We start from the raw sequence: 24488 nt of genomic DNA, 5'->3' as shown, positions 1-24488 counted from the left end.
CCTTCATCTTTAATCTCTGTTGTTGTGGTTTAGCCCCAGCTGGCAACTAAGCACCACGCAGCCGCTCGCTCACTCCCCCCCGGTGGGATGGGGGAGAGAATCGGAAGAGCAAAAGTAAGAAAACTCGAGGGTTGAGATAAAGACAGTTTAATAGGTAAAGCAAAAGCCACGCACGCAAGCAAAGCAAAGCAAGGAATTCATTCACTCCTTCCCATGGGCAGGCAGGTGTTCAGCCATCTCCAGGAAAGCAGGGCTCCATCACGCGTAAGGGTTACTTGGGAAGACAAACGCCATCACTCCGAATGTCCCCCCTTCCTTCTTCTTCCCCCAGCTTTATACGCTGAGCATGATGTCATGTGGTATGGAATAGCCCCTTGGTCATTTTGGGTCAGCTATCCCGGCTGTGCCCCCTCCCAACTTCTTGTGCACCTGGCAGAGCATGGGAAGCTGAAAAGTCCTTGACTAGTGCAGCAACAACTCAAACATCAGTGTGTTATCAATCAACGCTGTTTTCAGCACAAATCCAAAACATAGCCCCATACCAGCCACTATAAAGGAAATTAACTCTATCATCTCAGCTGAAACCAGGACATCTGTGTGCCTGCTTTGGAAAACAGGAGTGTAGCACTGCTGTAGCACAGGCAGCTGCTTTGCAGACAAATGCCGGCAGGACTGTGATATACTCAGATATAAGGGGTCAAAGACAAACAGCAGATAAGTCCCTTTCTACACTGATTTAGGTCTCTTTTATGCAACCACTGTAGGAGTTTTATGCTTTCATGTTCTTCAGGTTAAATCTCACTGAATGCTTTCAAAACCTTTAATTAAAACAGGAAAATAGCTTTTTCATTTGAAAGAGCCGTTTATGTTTCTGGAGAGATTTTGCAGGATGAGTATTTCCCTGTGTCTTTCCACAGCCTAAGCAAATCCTTTTAACATGTGATGTGGAGGTAGATTGTGGCTCTGAGTCATGTCGGAGTCAGTAAACACAGAATACAAGAAGAAAATGTTTCATGAAAAAGAAACATAGAAATGATGGTTTCAGTTCTTTTCATATAAATATATGTGTGTGTGTGTAAGTGTATGTTTTACACTGAATACAGCTTAATTGCACCTCAGTTAGTACCACTGTAACAAACAGAACATGATTTCTTAAAGGTGCATGTTTAGCATGTGAATTCTTGGCTTAAAACATGAATCTTCATTCAGGTGCAACTGTGATACTGTGGTAAGGAAAAATTGTGGGATTTGGCGGGGGGAGTTGGCTTAGCTATATTAACAAAATTGTCCTTGTAAAACAAAATGAGCAAATATTTTAACAAGAAAGAGAGTCACTTGTGATGTATGTTCCTACATGATTTTTAAAGTTCAATAATTTCCTTTAAAAGAAAGCATTTTGACTCTGAAATCAAGATAAGGCATTGGAATCAAGTTTTAGAAAAACTTTATTTGGTTGCAGTCGAGGTTTTTGCGATGATATATGCATCTGCCCGTGGTCTGATAGCACTGAGTTTGTGTCACGGGCAGTATAATCTCAGTGAAGCAACAGGAATATATTTGCTTTTAAGCGTCTTCTTTACCTTACTCATTAATTGGGACTGCTCACAGGCTCAGGGTCAGCACCTGCTTAAAAGCAGTACCTGTTCATGTGCTTTGCTGATGCTCGACTACATACTTAACTGTTAAATACCTTAGCATGTTTTTCATTGTTTAGGCACAGCCTTGATGATTTATTTTGTACAGCAGTTTAGCTGCCTTGGCTTCAAAGCCTCTCTATTTGTTTCCTCTTGCAGTGCTTTGGATGCACCGGTGACAGGTTTTGGAAAAAAAGCTTTCCCTGTTGAGGCTTCACGAGAACCCTAGCAGCAAACTTTGAAATCTTGCAACCATTAAAGCACTTAGGAAGTGGTTATGCACAAACTGCTTTTCCCACCCTGCTCTTATTCGATGTTGTGTGAATGGGAGAAGCCATGCACAGCTCTGCCTGGTCACCAGTCGGTGACGTTGGCCATTCTTGTAGTTATTTCAGTCTCTTATATATACTTAAAATGAGAATTTTTAGGTAATTTGGTTTCAAGACTCTCATTGAAACAAACTGAAAATGGTAAAATGGAAAAGGAGGATGCGTTAGTGTGGAGCCTGATCTGTGCATCAAGAGAACTGGATGGAGGAGGGTGTTTTGATTTTATCGGGCAGATAAAGGACATCACTTGGGTTTAGGCTTTCTACTTTGAATATGATTATTATTTTTCAGCCCTGCCAGTCCTTGCTGAGGTTTATAAGCCATTTTCATTTAGATTGAATTTGGACATCTGCTCAAGTACGGTGCATTGCCATCACGGGGACCATGATTAGTCACGTCTTCCTGTGCTCGTGAAGGTGATGCCCAGGGGGGCTGGAAAGCAGTTTTTGCTCTGCGTTTGAAAGTATGGAGAGCTTCCCCAAGCTGCGTCTATCTACTTGCATAGGTGAGACAGGCTAAGCATTGTTTTCGCCATAATCTGCCAATGTTGTCATGTTCTACGCTCGGCTGCTGCCAGGACACACTCTCCCCCAGGTTGAAACACTCTTTCCTTCATCATTAGAGAAAAAGCAGAGCCAGGTGGAAGTAAATCTATTCCTGCATCTAGGATCACACAAAACTGAAGCATCATAGGACTGGCACAGTCTTTGTGGTGGTGAGAAAGATGGGTGCTGGGCAATGCCCTGGATTCCAGTAGGAAAAAGCGGCTTGTTTTTTATTGATCTCTAGCTGGCAAACATCATCTGCCTCACTTGCACTGGATAAATTTTTCAGTCTGATAGTCACAAGCGTTGGTAACAGATAAGAGGCTGAGAGCTTAGGGAAGCCAGTGTCAACCCTGGGCTTTTATAAAGCAAAAAAGGATGGAGTGGGATTGTTTGCATTCTGGTTTTGTCTATGGCTTGCTGAGAGATGAATACACGTGTACACACAAACACAAAACACCGTTGAAAGTCTCCTGTTGCTCCAAACAATGTACAGTCTAAACCCAAGTGCAACAGCAAACAAGGGAAGAAAACCAGGTATCTGTCCAGTGTCTGCTGCTGCCATGTCTCCAAATACAGAGACTTGGAAGGAGATTTGAGTGATGCTTGGAGCTCTCCTAATGCTGCAAATAGGCTCATAAATTATCTTTCTGCTGCTCCCTCCCTCCCAGCCCTTTTAACCCTACCCAACTGTGCCAGAAAACCATTGTCAAAGATGGAAAGACATAGCAGCCCCATTAGTAGTGCATGAGCCACCCAGACAGCACTTCCTGCAGAGACCCTCCATGGCTGTTGCCTTGGGACTGCAGTGTAGATGGAGGGACTGTCACCTTCAGCTTTCCAGCCTGGGGCTCAGAGCTGTGATTAGTTGGCTGGAAGGGCTTCTTCTCTTGCTGCCACACTGAGGGCTCCAACTTCCCAGTTGCATTGGAACTTTTTGCAATGGAGCCAGGAACGTGTTGCACAGACAACTGCAGGCATGTGCCATCCTGCTCCTGCAGTCAATAAAGCCTCGGGACCTGCAGGCAGCATTAGCTGCTGATGGGCAAAGTCATCCAGACTAAATCCAGAAACTCTGTCTCTCATTTCACATGGAGATAAGCACAGGCTGTCGACTCGAACTCCTGTCTGGAACCAAAATCTCTGAATGAATGCCCCTTGGGCTCCTGTCTGGAGCTGTAATGGGGGAGAATGTGGCTCTTGCCAGTCCGGTTGCAAAGAGAGAAAAGTAACTCTGGCTTCTCATGCTGCCAAGGTGCACACGGTGATGCACGATTACCAGGGGTCTCTGCTTACTGTGGATCATATGAAAAACAGTGGAAGAATAATATGATTAGGATCAGGGATGATTTAAAAGTCTGGGCAAGGCCAGGGTTATTCCTGCTGGTGGAAATTATTAGAGTTCGATGCAACTTGTTGGGAGATGAGGACAGAGGCACTCAGTCCCTGGGAAATGAGCTGTCTCTGCCTGCGGCTGGGGTACAAGCTGCAACGTTTGTATTGTGGTTTAATAGAGAATCTGTTCGCTTAGAGTTTTTATTTAGAGGTGAAATCTTATCATGCTTGCCATAAGATGGAGAGAAATGCTGGAGGAGTGGGAACACTGCATCCCAGGCCATCTCCTCCCCACCCCACAGCCGGGGCAGAACTTGAATTGAGACTCCGTTGGGTTCCTTAAAGCACTGTGCATCTTGGCTGGTTGCAGGACAGAGCTGCTGCTGCGAGGAGCTGCTAGCAGGCGTCATAGCTGAAGGAGCACTGAACACACTCAGCTGTAAACGCAGACAAGAACAAGTTATGTCAGTGCCAGTTCCACTAGCTGTTTTTAAAGGCCTGGTTAGAAAGCACAGCTTGCTACTACTGCTGTCAAAAATGGATCACTTTTGCAGTGTATGCAAGGAACTACTTGCATCCCGACTTACCGTTGTGCAATGCACACCGCCTCCTGTGTCATCTCTGGCTTCTATCTAGGAATAGATCCTGAGAGCCCTTACTGATGTGCAATTTCTTTGACATCCAAGGTGTGTCACCTATGTGACTGTGGGCAGAAATAAGTTCCCAGACTTTGAAATAAACATATTTGAGGTTGTATGAAGAATACACCTAACTAAACACAGATAGTATTGCTTTGCATTGAAAAACAAAACAGGGGGATGAAGGCAAGCTGAACTTTTACAGTGCCTTAATTTTAGTTTGGCATCTCGTGAACTTCAGATGACCTAGGGAAGATGCTCTGGGATCCAAGGGACAAGGACCAGGGAACGTCTAGGAATCTGTGCACCAGACAAGGGAGGATGTCTGATGGGTGGTATTTGTGAGTGGATATGTGCTAATGTGGCAGATGAAATTTAGTGATGACAAATGCAAAATAATGCATGCAGGGAAAACGAACTGTAATCATGCATTTACATTGATAGGTCCTAATTGCACTATTATCACTCACAGAAGAGCTCTTGGAGTTGTTGCAGAGAGTTCTCAGAAACAGCAGTGTGGTACTCGGCTGGAGGAAGAAAGGCAAATTAAATATTACGAATGTGTAGGAAAAAATCAGGAAGCAGAAATTAAACAATCATGGTATCCGTTCAGATCTATGGTGTGCCCACATCTTGCATGCTGAACACAGTCAGGTTACCCCATCTCAGAAGGCTGTAGGCGACCTAGAAGAGGTACAAAGATGCATGCAACAGCCTCCACATGTGAAGAGAGGAAATAGATTAGGACTTTTCATTTTGGAAAAGAGGCGGTGTAGGGATAGATGTGACAGACGCCTATAAAATCATGAATAGTATGCAGAAGGTGAATAGGGAATGATTTTTCACTATCTCTCATTATCAAAGAGCTAAAGGTAATCAAATGAGATGGCTTTTAATTTGCTACTTGCTAAATAAAAAGAATTTCAATGACTTCTAGGATCTGAGGTGGAAGACACCTGGGATTTCTTTAAGATACTAAAACCGGCAGTAGTATGTGACCCAAGCAAAGGAGAAGAAAAGACCCCCAGGACCTAAGTGGATTAAAAAAAAAAATCACCTCCAGCAATTAATTAGGAGTATGTAGAGAGTCTACAAGTATTAGGAAAATCAGATCAGCAGAGACTTCTTGGTCTTAGAGGCTATGGGAGTAGTATGAGAACTGACCTCAAGGAGGCTGGAGGAAAGGCCTGTAGGTACTTCATCTATAAAAGCTACAAAGTAAAGATGGAGGTAGTAGACGTCTATGCACTGTTACTGGAGTTAAGATTGAGGATAATTTAGGTATGATCCTTAAAAATAACTGATAACTTAAACGTAGTGCTTTGCTGCTTTTTCAACAAGTAGGATTATGTAAGAACAGATATGCGGGCCGCGACGAAGGTCTGTCCAGCTTCAGCTGGACTCCAGCAAATGTCCAGAACAGAGGAGGAACAGGGCAGGTATATCCCATGCTGTCTGATTCCTGATATTTTCCAGCCTTCATATGCTCCACTTCAGTGAATGTGGGTATACATGATAAGACAGATGTGTAAGACTGAGAACATAAAAATGGGAATTCCCACAGATAAAGTGGAAGCATGACTGTAGTTGAAATAACGGGATGGTCTGGATATGAGAACCACAGGAATTGGATGAAATTCAGTAATACAAGACGTAGGCATGTGACTATGGATTTATATCAGATTGTGTGTCTTTAAACCAGGAGCACATTGCTAGCAACCAGTGAGGATCGCTTGAATCTATTTGTTCAGGCTTTGCCCTACATGTCGCGTAGCCCTAAGAAAGACAGATGTGGTCCTAATCATATCAAGAGTAGAGTTTCTAGCAAAGCTAAGGGAATATCAGCACGCGCTGAGATCAGCACAAGGCACTGGGGAAATTTTCTCTGCAGCTTTGTGCGTAGGATGGTGGTTCACGTTCATGAAAGAGTAACCCAGTTGAAACAGGTTTAGGGACAGCTCTGAGGTTGAACGGGGCAAAGAAAAATCTGTGGCCTCTCTTTCTGCTCCTGGAAGGAGTCAGACTGCCCAGAAGGCAGTTTTCACTGATTCAAAGGGGCAGATTTGTCAACGCAGAAAGGCCATCAGAGGTATTATTGCAGGTGTCTTGTAGTTCTTTTGTTCATCAGAATAATAATAAACAATCTAGATGACGTGATGTGTAAGTAGGTGACACGGTTTCTCAGTGATATGAATACAGTAATGATGGAGACTGTCTATAAAGAATTGTAAAAATGATACCAAATGATGGAGGTAGGAAATGCCAGGTAGATAAATGTAAAGTAACGTATATTGGAAAAATTAGTTTTTACTTTACATACCCTGTAAGTGTTGCTGAGCTATTATAATTCAGGAATGAAATGATAGAGTTAAGAGTTCTGTGAGTATGTGAGCTCTGTGCTCCCAGAGGCAAAAAAACCCTCAACAAACCGAAAACCCAAGCCGAAATTGAATGTTAGGGTTCATTAAGAAAAGAAGAGAGAACAAACCAGAGAAAAATCACAATCTCACTATATAAATACATTCTAAATAAATCTTGAATGTGCAGCTGTACCTCCGCCCCCTCTGCTCAAAGGATGTAGTAGAATGGGAAATGGTGCAGAGAAGGTAACAATAAAAAGAAACTGGATAATAAAGATTACATCATTCGGTAAAGATAAAGACTGCAAGGACAATCAAAAGGCTTCTTCTGTGTGAGGAATTATTGAATAAGCTAAAGCTCTTAAACCTCAAAAGGAGACAGCAGAGAGGATATCAAGGGCTTGAAGTCATGAGTGGTATGGAGAAGGTGACATGAGCATGATTGTTTGCTGTTTTTCCACTGTGTGAACAGGTTTTAACAATTGAAAAGGTCGGGCAGCACATCAAAGGTTGTACTTTTTTTACAGAAAGCATGGCTAAACTGTGTGTCTCCTGACCACAGGATGGTATAGATGCCAAAAGGTTGGTTGGCATCCATGGCAGCTTAGACTCAGTCATGAAGGAAAAAATCATCAGTGGCTATTAAGCACAAAGATATAAGCTCTGTTTCAGCAGGTCCTTAAACCTCCAGTTGTAGGAAGATGGAAATTATGTCAGGAACTATTACCAGGTGCTCATTTGTATAGTCTTCCCAAGTCATCTGCTAAGAGCTGCTGTCAGCAGAGAAGATGCCGAAGGAGGTGGACCTTGGGTCTGGCCTGGTAGAGCTGTTCCTGTGTTTGTATATGTCAGAGGGGAACTACATCAACTTCTTTTCCTTAGCCAAGCAGAGCATATTCCCTAGAAAATACTGGCTGTTTATAAAAGCATCTGGAGGTACACACGAAAGGAGAGGGTGAAAGGAGAGCTGTTTGAGCTGGAGGACAGTGTCTGCCTGAGAACTGATGGCATAAACTGTCCAGGAGTAAATTTGTGTTGGAAATCAGAAGGTGGCTCCTAACTCTCAGAAGGTAGCGAGATTCTACTAGAAGTAGGACTTGGTCAAGTTGGAATGTGTGACGGTGAAATTCAGTGAGGATCTGAAGGTGGTGCCTTCCCATCCTGGGGACCTGTTTTCTGCATATCAGTTTAAGATGGCAAAATAACCCAGTTTAGGGGAATGAGTTATTCAAGGTGTTAATAAGGCTTATCATAGGAATTTGTGTTAGAGCTGGTCCTATTTAACATTTAACAGTGACCTGGAAGAAGGAGACAGTGTTGTATTAGTTGCAGCACCTCTTGTTTGGGGAGGTTTGCAAAAAAAGAAGGATATAGAGGAATTGTTAATAAAAATGAGAAATATGAGAAATAACCCTAAGCTCATGTGCACTGTATACGGAAGAAGAAAAATAGAAAGTGCTGGTTGGCCCTGGTAACAGAGGCCTGTGAGTGGAGGGGATCTGTACATTACATGGATGTTTCCAGAGTGCCTTGACAACAGGAGGGTGATTGTGAATTTGACCATAAGATTTGGCATTCTTGATCTCAAATCCATGAGGCCAACTTCAAACTGGTTTGGGTTTTTCTGGCTTGTGAACCTGAAGGATGCATTCCATTCATATTTCCAAGCTGTGTTTCTCTGTTAATAGAGCTAAAGTTTTCTCCTTTAAAAAAAAAGGGGTGTGTGTGTGGGTGTGTGCCAGGATATCTCTTATAATCACAAGACTTCAGGAATGAGGGACCAGTGGTACCCCAAAAAGTACCGATGGTCAAAGAAGTTGTCCGTGTGTGTAGAGAGATCTTATTTTACAAGGAGATGCTGTACCCTCTTCAAAGCTGGTAAGCCCCCAGTTCGACTGCTTGTGCATTGGATGCTCATGAAAAATATCCATGAGGAAGTGTTTTCTGGACAGAGCCTTAAGGGAAAGAAAAATGTAGACCCAAGGGGATTATGATCAAAATCCCATCTACGTGGGGTAATAATAAATGGTGTGAAATAGCTGAAGGTTGTGGCTGTTGGAGAGGAGTGCTCTGTGTGAGAGAGCATGTAATGAGTTGTGAATCTGTGGCATTAAGGCAATTAATAGTCGATGGGCTGCCTCAGAAATCTTTATGCAGATATCTTTATGTGAATTCCTGCTGGGGAAGTGATAGATCCACCCTTGATGATTTTAGAGGAGTTGTGGAGCAGACAGCTGAGATTTGACTGCAGGACTGGTCTTTCACTGAATGGGCTGGAGTGGTTAGCAAAGTAACCATTGAATATTTCCCATCCCCAAGTTTTAAACTTTAGCAAATGACAATTGATGTCAGGAACAGGGTACGGATGTGGGTAGGTCCTGAGGTATTGCTTAAAGAACCACTGTAATGATCAATATGACTTGGGAAATTGTAGGTTGGGGGACTCGCCTCTGAGAACGTGAGATGGGCTGAAGCCGTAAAGAACTTCAAACAGCAACAGAGCACCTTGTGTGGAGATGTCTTGCTGATTACAGCCTTCGTCTCCTACCTGGGCTACTTCACCAAGAAATACCGTCAAGACCTCCTGGATGGAATCTGGAAGCCATATTTGTACCAGCTAAAAGTAAGCCCTGATTTCTCCAAAAAGCCATTGTTACTGGAATTAACATGGCCATAAATTCTGATGCCGACAGGGGATCCCCCAGGTGAGGGGATGCCCCAAATGAGGGGCATCCCTGTGTCCCCACCAAGTTGAATTGAGGAGCAAGACATAGTCACACTTGATTTCCTCCTCTCTGGGGAAGACTTTGTGGTGTCATTGCTCCATGCAAGTGACTCGATTCCTCCATGTACAGAGGAGAGTCCCCAATGCAGCAACCCAAACATGGAGCCCAGTACCAATGATGTGCAGTTTTAACCAGGCATCAGGGATGGCCTAGAACGAGGGAGGTAGTACGGAGAAGGAATTGCTTGGAGCAGGCAGACCTCACTGTCAGCTCTCTAGCAGGCTTGAAAAAACTCCAGATGGTTCTTCATGCTGGACACAAGCTCTGTTCATGCTGGCCATTCCTCTCAGCCAGTTTTACCCATGTCTTGCTGTTTGGACCAGGTGGAGACTGTCATGTTTCAAACTTGTTTAATATTTCACTGATTTTAACAGGTCCTCTCATACATCAGTAAATGCAAGTGCTCGGTCTCCTGCAGGATTGAGCTTTTGCACATCAGTACAGTAACTGGATGTTATAAATCCTGGTGAAATGCCAAGAAGCTTTTAAACAAGGTTGCAACGAGGCAGTGATGCCCAAATCAAAAAGCTGAGAAAATCAGCAAGTTCCTTAGGATGAGAGAGGAAAACCTTCATTCTGCATTTCTTAATGCTAAGCCAAAAATTTAGTTAAGAAAGGCAATATTGTTCCAAAAAATGACCTAACTCTGTGCTTAGAAATTTCAAGGAAGTGCCTGTATTTCTAATGGAAAATTAAAGGCCCATTCTGCTCAGATAACTGGCACAGATAACTTTCTGGTTGTCACACCCAGAAATGGCCTCCCATGTCAGAGAAGTGTTTCTGGAACTGCTAATGCTGTTTTGCAACACAACAGCAGGCTTATGAGGGTGTTAATTATATTCTTCCAAGCTGTCGTCTCAGAGAGCTTGTACAGGGCAGCGGGATCTGAGCCTGCTTGGCTGGGCTGTGGCCCTTCGGGGTGCTTAGTGCTCTGCAGGCAAAAATCTTTGCGTTGCTTGCATAATTTGCATTCGTTCACAACAGAATTGGGAAACACTTAATACTAGATCACAACTATCCTGTAGAATGGGAAGTCACTGATAAATATGACTTATCAATTTTTAATTAAGCTGACTTTTCTTGAAATATTTTCCTTGCTCATCTCTGGAATATGTTGCAAGTTGCACTCACTGCTTTTTGCTGACACACTAGGAAGCATTTCTCCTTTCCTCCCAGGTGCCAATCCCTGTAACTCCATCCCTGGATCCTCTGACCATGCTGACAGATGATGCTGATGTAGCAGCTTGGCAGAACGAGGGCCTGCCAGCTGATCGGATGTCCACTGAAAATGCCACCATCCTCACCAACTGTGAGCGCTGGCCCCTCATGGTGGATCCCCAGCTGCAGGGTATCAAATGGATCAAAACAAAGTATGGCGAAGACCTCCGAGTGATCCGAATTGGGCAGAAGGGGTAAACATCAGACTTATCACGTAATACTACCTTTTAATAGTTATCTGCCTGTCGTATTTGATGAAAGGCATATATTTAACTGCAACCATCTGAGCTAATTACATTGAGGAAAACCCTCAAATATATTTGCGCATTAGCTGCTTATTCATTACCAAAATGATAGAGATTTCTCATTAAATAGAGGGTCTGTTTAGTGCTTGGCTCAGTTACCATAGAAACACTTTTGAAACTGAGAATGAAGACAGCTATGTGCTGGAGGCTGAGCTACATGTAGGGCTATGGTATCCTCCATCGGGCTCGTCTTATGTGTTGTGTCCTGACTCAGTTTCATCCAGGAGACTGAGTGGGGCTTCCTACATCTTGGAAGAAGAGAGAGGACCTGGACATGGAGGGTGAAGCTGCCATGAGGGTCACCATGCCCTGGAGACCAGCTGGGCTAACTCTGTTCCCGCACTGGCACCAGCTAGGATGCTCTTATTGCAGCACCCCTGCATTGATTTGGCTAAGTCTTTTATGGGAAGGCTTTTCCGCTCCTGGCTCTTATCTCTGGGCAGCACACAGACTGGTCTTCTGCTATCTCAGTTTGCACCTATTTCTACCCACTAGTGAGGAGTCCCAGCTGGGATGGAGCAGACCCAGTGTCAAATCCCTGCTTGGGTATGAGCACTGAGATTATTTTTTTTTAATACAGAGCAAAGCATTGGCAACAGGTGAGAGTGATCCCAAGCTTGGTGCTTGCAAATTCATGCAGATTTGGAGATGTCTTGGGGTCGTCCAGGTTGTTTTGCTGGTGCTTCCTCTGCTTTCCTCATAGAAAACAGCAAGAAGTTATTAGATTTGATCTTGTGTGGGATGACAATACATCTAATTTTTCATCAGAGTAAATTTGTGTTCCTGGCCAACCTGGTCATCATGCCTTGCAGTTATTCAAAGCAGTCTCTGGAAAAGTAAGGATCCCAGAGGAGGCATCTAAATACAAACCTCCAGGATGGAACAAGAGGAACAGACCCTGTAACATTCATGTGCTGCCATTACAGCTTGCTGTGCAAACACAGCATCTCATTTTCCCCTCCCTCCCCGGCCACACACCAGGCTGGTAGATACTCTAAGAGGGGAGTTTAGTGGGTTGCTGTGATGTCTCAGGGCCATGGGCCAAAAGCATCATTCACTGCCCCATTACAGTAAATAAGGGAGTGTTTCATCATCTGGGAAATGGTGCTTCTTTTCTTTCAACTGCTTTAAGAGGTTTAAACCCACACCCCTCTCTCCTTCAGGAAAAGGCTATTTGAGAAGCTTTGGGGTCAGCTGCTGTCATTCTCTCTGACTGTTTCTTTGTATAAAATATTCCCGGACTCAGAAAAATGGGGGCTGCTAATCAAGGATGGGGTTTGAATTGTGTCAACATATTACTTTAAAGGTCAGGCCTAAAGGTCACTCTGAACTTCTTGTCTTAGATCTTTCTATCAGCTCTTGAGGTTCCAAATTCTCTAGCCTTAGACAAGGAACCTAAATTTTAGCCAGTGGAGTTAGTTGGAGTGATTCAGTGCAACAGTGATGGTGTAACAGCGCCTGGAGCATCCTCACCGCCTGCCCAGGGCCCTTCTCTCCTCTTTGCAGCGAAGTAAGTTGTGTGAAGTGCAGAGCAGCCCTGAAGGAGAGAGCACAAGCGCTTGACCCTGCCCTTCCCGATACAAAGCATCCCAATGCAGAGCATCCCTGTTTCACAGTTAGGCGCTGGGCAAAAGGGTCCAATTCCCTTGTGAGGAAAGAAGCTGTCTTAAACATGACCTTAAACCCTGGGCAAAATGGAGCTGAAACCTGCCCTTCGTCCTTGCTTTTGTGCAAGATTAACTGCATCAGTGGGTTCTGGGGGAAACAAAGTATTTGCTAAAAATAACTCCAAGCTGTCCCATCTTTGTTCACTGATGCCCATGCTCTTTTCTTGGGAAAGAAGACACAGTTGTTATTTCTTGCCCTTGGGAGGTCTGAGACGTGATTCTCTTGTTGGACAGCCAAGACTCTGCCAGTGCCACTTTCTGCACCATCTTACCCCTCTTTCTCACAACTGCTCGCATGCGTATGTAGCTGCCATCGCGGCGTGGAGCACCCCTCTGTCCCCCTCACATCCTCCTTGCTGCAAAGCATCACATCCAGCCTTGCTGCAGCGGGTACCAATGCTGTTTCCCACAGGTATTTGGACACGATGGAACGAGCCCTGGCTGCAGGAGAACTGGTTTTGATTGAAAACCTGGAGGAATCTGTGGATCCAGTTCTGGGGCCGTTACTGGGACGAGAAACAATCAAGAAAGGAAGGTGAGCTTTGGGGAGGCTCAATGGCATGTGTGAATGGGTTCTTTGTGCTGTTGTGCTTTCTGTTCCTGACCTCAAATTGTGTTCATACACAACAGCACTAACATCCTGCCTTCAGAAGTGAAGGCATTTTAAATCAGGCAATCATGGGTAATTCAGTCATAGGATGGCTTTGAAATAAACCTAGATTTTTCATTTTGTTCGACAGTGTCATTCAAACCTCATGTAAAAGAGAGACCTGTAATTCTCCTTTTGTATAGTGACCTTGGTGTCTGTAATTGGCTATCCTGACACTGAATTATTACCAAAATAGCAATTGCTGTTGTGAAGAAAAAGTAACCTTTAATTTTAGCAAACACTGAGCACCGCTTAGGAATACAGCTACAGGTTTAAGCATTAAGAATACGTAAGTGTTTCTTAATGAGGTCAAGTTCTTCATGGCAGCTGCTGGTCACCCTCCAGCCGAGAGGAGGTCAGCGAGAGGGGCAGCAATCGAGTTCACTTTTTCCTTCTTTCTGTATGTAAAGTAAAATAAGCACATTTTTAGTGTGTGATCAAATACTGGCAACAAATAAAACCTCGTGCTCAGTGCTGAATTTGATTCAGGGACTCTTTTGATGTTGTTTCGCTGGCTTTCGCAGAGTGGAGTCACCTTTAGAAGGATGCGCGTCGTTAGGGCTTTTAAAAGTCTCTGCCACCGGCAGCTTTGCCACTAGCAGGAGCCCGGCATGGGCTGACCTCTGTGCCTGCTGCAGTGCCGCACAGTGCAGTCCTGGTCTTGGCTTTGTGCAGTAAATAACAAAAAGCCTGTTAAGCTCTGCCTTTTACATTCCTTAAGTTCTTTCAGGACCATTTCTTAAAATATCGCCTTGCCTATATCCTAGGATGGTGTAAACTGCTGGGAAAGGCAAGCTGTCTGGAAAGTTTGCAGGGGAAAACATCATGAGAAGGGTGGCTGGTTGTGGGTTCAGCTGCAGGATGGAGGGGAAGGATCATTTCAGAGGGAATGACGGTCCCAGTGAAGGGGATTGAAATGTTTGAATGTGGAGATGGGGGTACAGCAGATGTGGTGGGACTCCTGAGCCCCTCTACAGTGAAAAACTCAGTCATCCCCTTTTGGGACTGTATGTCTCTGCTCTCAAAACTCCCTGTGAGATCACGTTTCCTAAGAAAGGGAAAATAAGTCATAAATCAAATAAAAAGTCCATGGGTTTTGTATTTTCCAGGACACGAACCCAGACCCCACAGATAGATTCTGGTAGTCCCAGAGCAAGGTTTCTTGAAGTCGGGGCATTCGGCAGTATTTCTGGGTGCTGCTGTGAGCTGCCTGTACTGTGTGATTTCTCTCTGCCTCAGTTTCACAGCTGTAAAAGCAATAGAGGTGGCCAAGAGGACACCTAGTGTGCTGATGTTTGACTGGAAAGTCTATTCAAATTCCCATGATAACACCACTGCTCCCATAAGAGTCCAACTGCATCCCTGAAAGGATTTCCAGTTTCTCTTTTCTTCTGGTTCCATGGGCTTTGTTAAACTTGGGTTCAGAGTATGTTGATTCCTGAAGTCCCTGTAAGTTTTAGACTTGATGTCAGAAATGCAGAACAGGAGAAGGTTCGGATTTCCTGAGTGATGTTACCTCCCAGGAATGGCAACCAGTTGCTCTCCTAATCTGGCTTCACTGCTCAAGCTCAGTGCGACCACAGAGTTGGCGTGATCTGAGCCAACAGACTAGGCAATTTCAGCCGTGGCTAATTAAAATCTCAATGCTGAGAGGTTTTTCCTCCATGTAACTCCAACTTTAGGTAGAATACAGCCTCTGTAAAAAGCAAGGAGGGTTCATGGTTGAACTGGCCATCCTGCTGCTGGAAACTGTGAGCCTTCTCAAATAGGATCCAAAATTCAGGGGCAACTCTCTGGGGTTTTTATCCTAAATCAGAAGTGATTCAGGTGTGTCCAATTTTAAATACTTTTTGCTTTAATAGTGATTTCTGTGTGAAGAGTGCAAAGTCCCATGCCGGTAGATGCCATTGACTGATACCGCCATTTGTCTTTGGGTGAATGTCCTGGGAGAGATGTGTGCTCGTGTTCCTTTTGCTCTAATTTCAGGTACATTAAGATCGGGGACAAGGAGTGTGACTTCAACCCTGCTTTCCGTCTCATCCTCCACACAAAGCTGGCAAACCCCCATTTCCAACCCGAGCTGCAGGCACAGTGCACCCTCATCAACTTCACCGTCACGCGAGATGGCTTGGAGGACCAGCTGCTCGCAGCGGTGGTCAACATGGAGAGGCCTGACTTGGAAGAGCTTAAGGTCAGTAGCTGGGAGTTTACACTGGGAGCAAGTATAAATAATAATAATGAAATTATTAATAACAACTATAATAAATAATAATAATTATTGTAATTTAAAACAAATAAATTTTGTTTTCTTGGTATTTTGGGAACACTTAAAATGAAATCTCAAGTTTTTTCTCCAAAAATTTGGGTAAGAATCTCTTTCTTTTCCTGCTCCTCTTGGAAATGGAAAGTGAGATTCTCATTATATCAGGGTTTTTTTTCTGGACTTCACAGATGTAATTTTGGAGGTAGGATTAATGTCACTTAATTTTAGGCATTTATGGTATAGGATTCCCACTGTAAATATTGTGAGGCTGGTAATGAAATTTTTCTGTTCTGGTTCTTCCTCCCACTTGATTGTAACAGGCCAAAATGTTCTCTCTCTCTCTCCTTTAATAAGTATGGCTTCAGTTTCAAGATAATTTTTTAAAGAAAATCCTTTGTTCTAATGGCACATTTAACAACGTAACGAATATGTATAATACTCAATATTTACTGAGAGTGGGAATAAATTTACTGCACATGTTCAGTCAGGCCAGGCCAGTTTTGTAATAATCTTTTCATTTAATGAGGTTCTAAAGTACGCTAGCTGTGCAACCTTAATGATGCATTTAGTTTTAACCAGGCTCATGTGCTAACGAGCCAAAAGATGGCATCAAAAATACATAATGAACTGATTTAATGGGTAAGCCGTGGCTATCTCGCTGGGATCATGAGAGATCCAAAGCCTCTTGATCAGGCACCCCTCGCACACGCTCAGCACTGGGTTGCAAATGCTACAAACAGCCCCTTTCCATTGCTGGTTTGCACTGAAGGGGTTTGGGGGGGTGACCACGATTAGCATAGTGGAGTCATTAACTACTGTTATGTTAAGGACTGTTCCTCTTAGCCGCGGCAGCATCACTGTTAATGGTTGCTGTCACAATAAGAAAGACAAATTCAATATCACGTGCAGTCAACAAATCCACAATTAGACTCTGAAAATTAGTAACTCAAAATTGGCAGCACTTCCCTCCCATGCTGTAAAAGAACTGTGTATTAGAAAACAGTGAAAATTATGTGAATTAGGGATCGCATCTTTTGAAGTCCCTGCTTCTTCAGGGCGTGTGTGGTGTGGAAGAAGGAGGTTGGGCACAGGACCAGGGAAATATGTCCCCTGGTGCCAGCTATGCCACCCGCTGTGGGGGATATGGGGCTGTAGTCTTGCTTCAGAAAGCACTAAGCAGATACAGATTGGCGTGGGATGCAATTTTCTTTTCCTTTAAGAATATTTAAGACCTTTTTCTCTATATCACCACAGCAAGATAATACCAGAGCCCACTAGCTCTCCTCCCCCTCTCATCTACTTCCCTCCTGCTACAGTTCTGCTACCCCAGCAGATATCAGGGAGGGGAAAACCAGCCTGGTATTCGGGATGTTTTGCTGGATGGGGAACAGCCAAAAAAATCTCTTCCCTGCTGGGATAAAAGCAGAGACTTGTCTCCCTAGACATGGTGAGGGTGGCTGGCAACGGCTGCAGATGCACTGACCTCTGCAGATGACTGCTGGTCAGGGGCTCAGTACCTTCTTCTGCCCCTACTCTATTTACTGATGTGAAAAAAGCCACTAGGGCTGTTGTCTGATAGCTGGGGGGAGCTCCTTGAAGACACAGGTTTGAATCTTTGGATTCCCCAAAGGAGAGGCCATTCTCTAGGTGTGTTTTAATCCATCCTCTCTACCCTGGGACAAAAGGCACAGGCGTTTTGTATCTGGCAAAGGTTTAGGGCTCTGGCTCATGGGCAGATGGAAGTGACTCCTAGAGTACGGTACTGAGTACTGCACTCCTACAGTTACTGAGCTCAAAATCTTGTTATGGGCAAAGATGGAGCACACCTTATACGTGGAGCCCAGAATTTATTGTAAACAACCTAATCAATTTATTGTTAAAAACCAAATCAACCAGATAACACTAACGTTTTTTAAATGTTCTCTCAACACAGTCTGTTTCCATAATCTTTTTCTTCATTGTTTCCCAGTTATTCAGCCTTTCTGTTGCTTCTTATCTTTGAAGCTATCTTTATCTGATTTACAGGACTGCACTCCTGTTACAATGGGTGTTCAGAGTCTGAGACCACATTTGCACTCTACCATATTTTGGTTCTAGAGACAGATCAATCTGTCCAGCGTAACTACTTGCTCTGACTCTAAATTAAAGCCAGGCTAAAACAGGTTAAGGCAGTAGTGACCTGGCTGTGAGACAATCACAGCTAAGAGAAGCTGAAACCAGTTTAGGCCAAGGCAAGCAAAGCCAAGTCCTGAGACCTTCCCTCTCAGGTCAGTACAAACCTTCTGGCCTTTAGTCTCATTTGCAATTTCCTTTTGCAAGGATGACTGTGGTCCATGTGCTGGTGGCACTGCCTGTGGTCCACGTAGTCTTACTAGGGCTGGTTTCAAGTATCTTCCACCTTCACCAGACTTTACTGTTTGGACTGAAATGTCTCAAATGGCATTTGCCTCCAATTCATTGTTTGTTTAGTGCTGAGAACAGCCTTAGGAAGAATATTTTGGCAGCTGCATTCCAAGCTATAGGTGGATAAGCCATGAGTTAGGGTCCTGCCCTGCTGATTCATTAGGTAAAGTGTGTGTGAAAGTCCCTGCACTTTTAGTCTGTGAGGGACAGTGTTGAGGTTCTTCTTCAGGAAAGAACATGCTCTGCAGGAGTGGACTGAAAATACAGGTTGTTTTTTTTTTTATCTGATTTGTGATGTTAAAATAATACAATAAAACCAGCAGAAAGGACAAAGAGAGGAAGGTGGCTACTGTGGCTGAGGTAGGAAGGGGTTGGTAGTGAATCCTGCAAAACTGGCCTGTAGCTCTGGTGAACTTTTTTTTTTCCCATGAAACAAAATTTTGAAGGCTTTCAGAGTAACCTGTTTCCCAGAAGTAGCGCTGTTATATATCAACTGTGAAATAACAGATAATGAGCTCCACTGCAGAAATAAGAAATGATGACCTTGCTACTGCTGAAAACAATAGCATGATAAAGCTGCAACAGATGCAGACTGTTATGTGGAATACAGCATTGTATGCACTTCTAAGGGTGCGTTTCAGAAATTGCATGGTGATTACAAGCTATTGGAGCAAAAATCACACACATCCTCATTAATAACTCCAGGGCTTACAGTCCATGGTCTGGAATAATAGCTTGCAAAATGTCATTTTTCAAGGCATGCTATGCTTGAATGACAGGAACGCACAAAATTAGCCATGTTAGTTTTCTGTTTCAAGACTTGTAAAATATTTACCACCATGGGCAAACTCCTGTGTGTAATGCCTGCAGAACAGGCCTTTAAAAACAGCCATTTATAGCTGAAATACCAATAAAAGGCATGCTTCAGTGCACACTCTGCTGAATACTTGGGTTGACATTAACATGGAATGAGCGTGTGTGCAGCAAGTATATGAAATTTCAGCCCAAATATTGAAAGATGACTTATTAATGAAAGAGTTAGTTAATCTGCTTGAAGACCTCTGAAAACAGAGCAAATACTGCTGGCTCCCTCATGTGTTGGGGGATTGGAAGAGACATAGGGTCACTTTTCCCATTTCTGGGGCTCTTCCAGACCCTGTAGGTGGTTGGAAAGTGTGGGTATGTTTTCCAAAAACTGTCTTTGGAGCATTAAATCACTTGGCTTATGACACTGAATCTGTCATGTGCCAGTCACTGCGGCCCAGAACTTGTCTCAATTCCATGTGCACCATGTCTGCTACTTCAGGGAGCTGGCTATTTTTTGCAGGGCTATAAAAGACTCTTTTGCAAGTTACTTGGGTTTCTTGGTTGTGTCACTTAAATACAGTCTGAGGATTTTAAACTGTCACACAGTAGTGTTTTACATAGCAGGGTGTTAGCGATTGACTTCATTTATGTAGAAAATAGTCACCAGGCTTATGTCTTAGCAGCATCCAAATCAGATGCACAGCTTTCCCACAGGTTGTTTTCTGTGATAACGCTAAAAATAGGGGTTCACAATAGGACCATATAGTGGAATAACATAATATACCTGAAATCCAGGAAAGATGCCATTTCACCGAGCAAACACGTAAGAATAGGGCAATCACATTTCATGGGAGAAAGCATATTCTGGAGGATCAGTTCAAAAAGGAGCCAGATGAGAGTCTTTGTTTCCACCATGAACAGTGTTAATGACTGGTATTTCTGCAGAAGAGAGGGAAATGTTACAAGTGTCTGGGGAGAAAGGAGGGGGCATTTCACAGAAATTGGAAGAATTTACACTATAATTCAGAAGATCTGCCCTTGAGGCAAGATGGTTGTTACTGCTCTGTATCTGCTTGGCCGTCTTTGTGCTGAGTTTGCAAATCCTTTGGCAGGGGAACTTTGTCTTTGCATATACAGCTTCTAGCACAGTAAGCCACTGGTCCCAGTGAGATCTTGAGGCCAGAATATAAACGAGAGCAGCAATCAAGTGAGGCTGTGACCTTGCCCTCAGTTCTGAGCCTGAGATGCGTTGTGCTCATCTCTGGACCCAAGTGACCTTGCTGTTATTTTTTGCCATCAGGTTTTAACCCCGTGGTCCTCGTTGCTGGTGTGACTGGTGTTGGTGTGTAGTGGCAAGTGCAGAAGTTCACCAGGAGGGGTGAGAAGCAGCAGGGACTATCTAGGCTGACTTGAGCCCAATAAATAGATACTTCTAAGGTGGAGATGCAGGATGTATGTTTGAGATGGGGGATGAAGGTCTTTGCCTCCTGATTCATTTCCAGCATTTTAATACATTCCTAGTGAAAGGGCTCAGTTCTCCTGGTGCATTCTGTGCTGTTCAAGGTTTCTCTGGGTTGATGGCTGGTTGGATATGGAGTAATCTCCAGAGCTCTGCCCATGCCCAGGAGTTGCAGAGAGCAGGAGTAAGCAATATTGGACTATGGCAGTTGTCAGTTAGAAGCCTGTTCCCACACACTTTACTGCGTGTTTTGTGGCTAAAACTTTCTGAATTTATTATTTGCAGTCAGATCTCACGAAGCAACAGAATGGATTCAAAATCACTTTGAAAATGTTAGAGGACAACTTGCTCTCTCGGCTGTCATCAGCATCTGGGAGCTTCCTGGAAGACACAGCGCTGGTGGAGAACTTGGAGATCACTAAACAGACAGCTGCAGAAATTGAAGAGAAGGTACAAAGGCAGTGATAGCCTAGAGAAAAGCATGTGTGTGATGTTATCTTTAAGGATTTCTGGGTGGAACGTAACTTCTTTACTCTGCCCATCTCTGCCCCTTCTGCTGAGTAGAGAACAGAAAGTGGTATAAATTGAAGTGCTCGGCATTCTGGACAGCTTCAGGCCATTTAGTTCTTTGTAGCTTTTGTATGTTAAATGGCCTATTTAAGACCAAGAGAAAATGTCAGTGCCTGATGTAAAGACAATAAAATTTACGCGTTGTATCAAGGCAGCTTTAAACTGTTCCAGCGTAATCCCGAATACATAACACTTCCTCAATTAAGCTGGATTTTAGTACTGACCAGAGACTAGAATCTGTTGAGTTTGCGATCTCGAGTAAATCTGCAAGACCTTGGGTATTTCATACCCTTCCATTCTTTAGACTATAAATCAGCATTTGTGTCAGCTGTGCAGTGTCAGCATTGCCACCTACCTAGTTCACCTTGCTGGCTAGATGGGGTTAGTTGCACAGTGGTTTTCCCTTGCCACTGAGGGAACTTAAGAAGTGTGGTTGTCGTGCCAGGATTGCGATAGGACTCCTGTATGGTCATTCTCAACTGCTTCCCTCCACAGTCCTCCCATTTTCACAGCCCGCACTTGTCCTCCTCCAGCCCACTGGCCCATGCTGCCTGGATAAGTCACCGAGTTGCTGGGGTCAGGCTGGAACTGCCTCTCACTTCCCAGTGCTGTAGCCCCAGCAACCAAGGAACTAAATGATCCTCCACATTAAAAATTGAAATTATTTCTGCTAGCCCTTCGTGGTACATCAGATGCATTCAGCTCCCTAAGGAGGGTTTGCTTGAACCCCCAAAGGGGATGTTGAAGGAATGCTTTGACCTGGCAAGCTCAGCATCTCCCTCTTGAAGTAAGTGTTCTTGAAGTGCTTCAATCTCTAAACAAGTTGTGGTTGTAAAGCTGGTCACTGCCAGCTCTGTGGCAACAGGGAAGAATTTTAGAGTTTGCACTTGGTTTTTATGAGTTTCGTACCCACATGGAAAGCTGTCTCGGGGCCCCGTTGGAGGTCTGCTTCTCAAGCCAACCCTTACTCTCTTCTTGGTCTGTCTACCCAAAGAAAAATGTTCAGCCAACATTTTTCTTCCTATGGAAGTCCTCCCTGCTCTATTTATCAAAAGCAACTGTCTTCCCCACTTCTGACTTTTATTTATTAATAAATGGCTTTTATTAATGAATATAATATTAATTATTTATTAATTAATGGCTTTTATTAATTGATTAGGGGATAGGATATCTAAAAGTAAAGTTGCCCAACTCTAAGCTAGTCCCTGGGCTCCCTTTATAGTTCAGTGGAGAGACATGGGTGCTGCCAGAAGGGGGACTCATCTGATGTAGACAGGTGATTCATGGCCCATGCAGATGCTTGTTTCTGCAGTAGACATTGAAGCTGCTCTTTGGGGGACTCAGATATTACAGTCCATCATTGCTCATGGGTATGTGCAAACAGGCTAATTCCACAGATCCCAACATGTGTTGGTTGCACACAACAGATTAAGGCTCAGTCTGTGCTTTGTTGGGAAGGTTTGATGTGCCCCAGCCAGATGTGCTCACACCAGCTCAGGTCACAGCAGAGAGAGACCCAGTGGTGTGCATTTCACTGGGGGCTGTGTCATGCCCTGCTGGCTTGTACAACGTGTGCTGAGCCCTTTTCTGCCACATCCCCATTGCATGGTTTGCTGAGCTATCTGGATCAGCATTGGCTCGGCAGCATGTGGCTGTGTTGCAAGACACTTACGACTGTACATAGCCAGAGCCTAAAATAATCCCCGAGAGGCTCGAGGACGTCGCTTCATGCTGCTGAAGTGGAATGAAAGAATGAACAGGACTGAGACGATAATGGGGTGAGGAATATGCCAAAAGGATTTTCTCCATGTCCATCACAGCAGCTATGGAGACACCTGGCCAGCAAGGTAGGGGTGCATTAAATGATGGTGAGGAAAGGCAGAAAATAGCCATTATAAATTAGCAGTTCTCAGCCTTGGGGGAAGCTGCCTCGAGAGCAACACTAAGTCTGTTCAGCCCTGTGTTATTAATGATCTGCACAGGAGGGGGGCAATTAGCAGGAGAAACTCATTGATGAGAAAAACAATTCCAGTTAGTAAAGAGCAGGGATCCTAGAGGGAAGCCTGGAGGGGGCTCCAGAAAACAGAGGACTGGGCAACAGGGTGGTAAATGCAGTTAAATGGAGAATATGCCAGAGGAAGGGGGATGCTGGGGGTGGGTGGCTCAAGCCTGGCTGTACTCTGGTTCAGAGGGCAGAGGCTGGTCCCTGCAGTGGTCACATGCAGGTTGCCCACTTGCTTGGCCTGATGTCTTTGTGGCAGATGTCAGCCCTCCCTGGTCTGAATACTCAATTCACAAAGATGTTTTTGCAGTAATTTTGTTCTGTGTTTTCCTCCCAGGTTGAGGAGTCTAAGGTGACAGAAACCAAGATTAATGAGGCCAGAGAGCACTACAGGCCTGCCGCCACACGGGCCTCTCTGCTGTACTTCACCATGAATGACCTCCATGCCATCCATCCCATGTACCAGTTCTCTCTGAAGGTACAGTCCCCATGAGCCGCGGGCCATGCCCACGGCTGCAGGAGGCAGTGCCGCTGCTTCTGTCTCTTACTGATGTTCAAAGTCATCGTCTTGGGCCTCTTGGGGATATTTGAACTCCCAGACAAAAAGGTGATCTAACCTAAACCATTCTGCTGATTTGGTTTTATGGAAAAGTTTCCCGTAATTTATTTCTTTATATGTCCACTTAACATACATTACTCTTAACTTGTGTTGCGATAGTCTTTAGTGCTCATTGGGAAAGATTTGTCCAAAACTCGCTGCAAATGCTGAGCAGAGCGCATTCATCGCTGCCCTCGGTGGAAGGAGCAGAATTTCAGCAGCACCTGCAAAGACCCAGTGAGGAGTGGTCTCAGTGCTGAAAGAAAAGGTCCCTCTGTGTTGAGTACTGAGTGTGGGCCAGGGTCCCTACTTGGCTCTGAATTTGCCAGTCAGCCCACCGCAGGTGGTCAGATTGGGATCAGGTTAGATGAGCCTTAATTATCTTTTCTTTCTTTTGCTTGGTTTCTTTCTAAGCAGTTGAAGCCTTGTGGAAAGACACAGTCTGACTTAACAATGCATTAACATCCTTTATTACTAAAAATCTAGGAAGTTTCTTTGCAAAGCAGAACCTTACAAGCCATTTGTTCTTTCTCCCATATTCATAGCCTTGGCCTGGAAGAACAAGATGAGTAATGGATTTAAAAGATTTCATATGGGGAAAGAGCCAACAAAGTACTTTTTTCTATGTATTTTATATATTTATGCACAGAGATTTTGCACAGTGTTTGGAGTCACTTGCTCCATCAGTTAATCTTTTCTTTATATTTACATTGGTTCTGTATCTGTGATGTTATCAGGGTCATAATGCCTATGCGGATATTTCATAAGTCAACAGGAATTGCCGCGGGCTTTAACAGTTATCCAAGACCTTAATGTTGAAACAGTCCTGATTTCCCAAATGACACAGTATTAAAACATTGCATCACTCTCTAAACACAGTCCTGTCCCACTGAGACCACATCTCCAGGGATTTATTGACA

The 24488-nt window shown here is 44.1% G+C and overlaps 1 protein-coding gene across 1 annotated transcript in view; it reads left to right on the top strand.

Annotated features, from left to right (window-relative positions):
- The window catches only part of LOC140660476 (dynein axonemal heavy chain 9-like), a 122822-nt gene that overhangs the window by 26506 nt on the left and 71828 nt on the right, over positions 1-24488 (top strand). Inside the window, exons 8-13 of the mRNA XM_072881382.1 lie at positions 9276-9464; positions 10804-11039; positions 13230-13352; positions 15453-15657; positions 20684-20848; positions 23308-23448. Coding sequence (XP_072737483.1) covers positions 9276-9464; positions 10804-11039; positions 13230-13352; positions 15453-15657; positions 20684-20848; positions 23308-23448 — 1059 coding nt within the window. The remainder of the gene's footprint in view (positions 1-9275; positions 9465-10803; positions 11040-13229; positions 13353-15452; positions 15658-20683; positions 20849-23307; positions 23449-24488) is intronic.

The sequence above is a fragment of the Ciconia boyciana genome, chromosome 16 (genome assembly GCF_034638445.1).
Source record: "Ciconia boyciana chromosome 16, ASM3463844v1, whole genome shotgun sequence".
Taxonomy (NCBI): domain Eukaryota; kingdom Metazoa; phylum Chordata; class Aves; order Ciconiiformes; family Ciconiidae; genus Ciconia; species Ciconia boyciana.
Note: the sequence above shows the minus strand (reverse complement) of the source record. Positions and strands in the feature narration are given on the sequence as shown.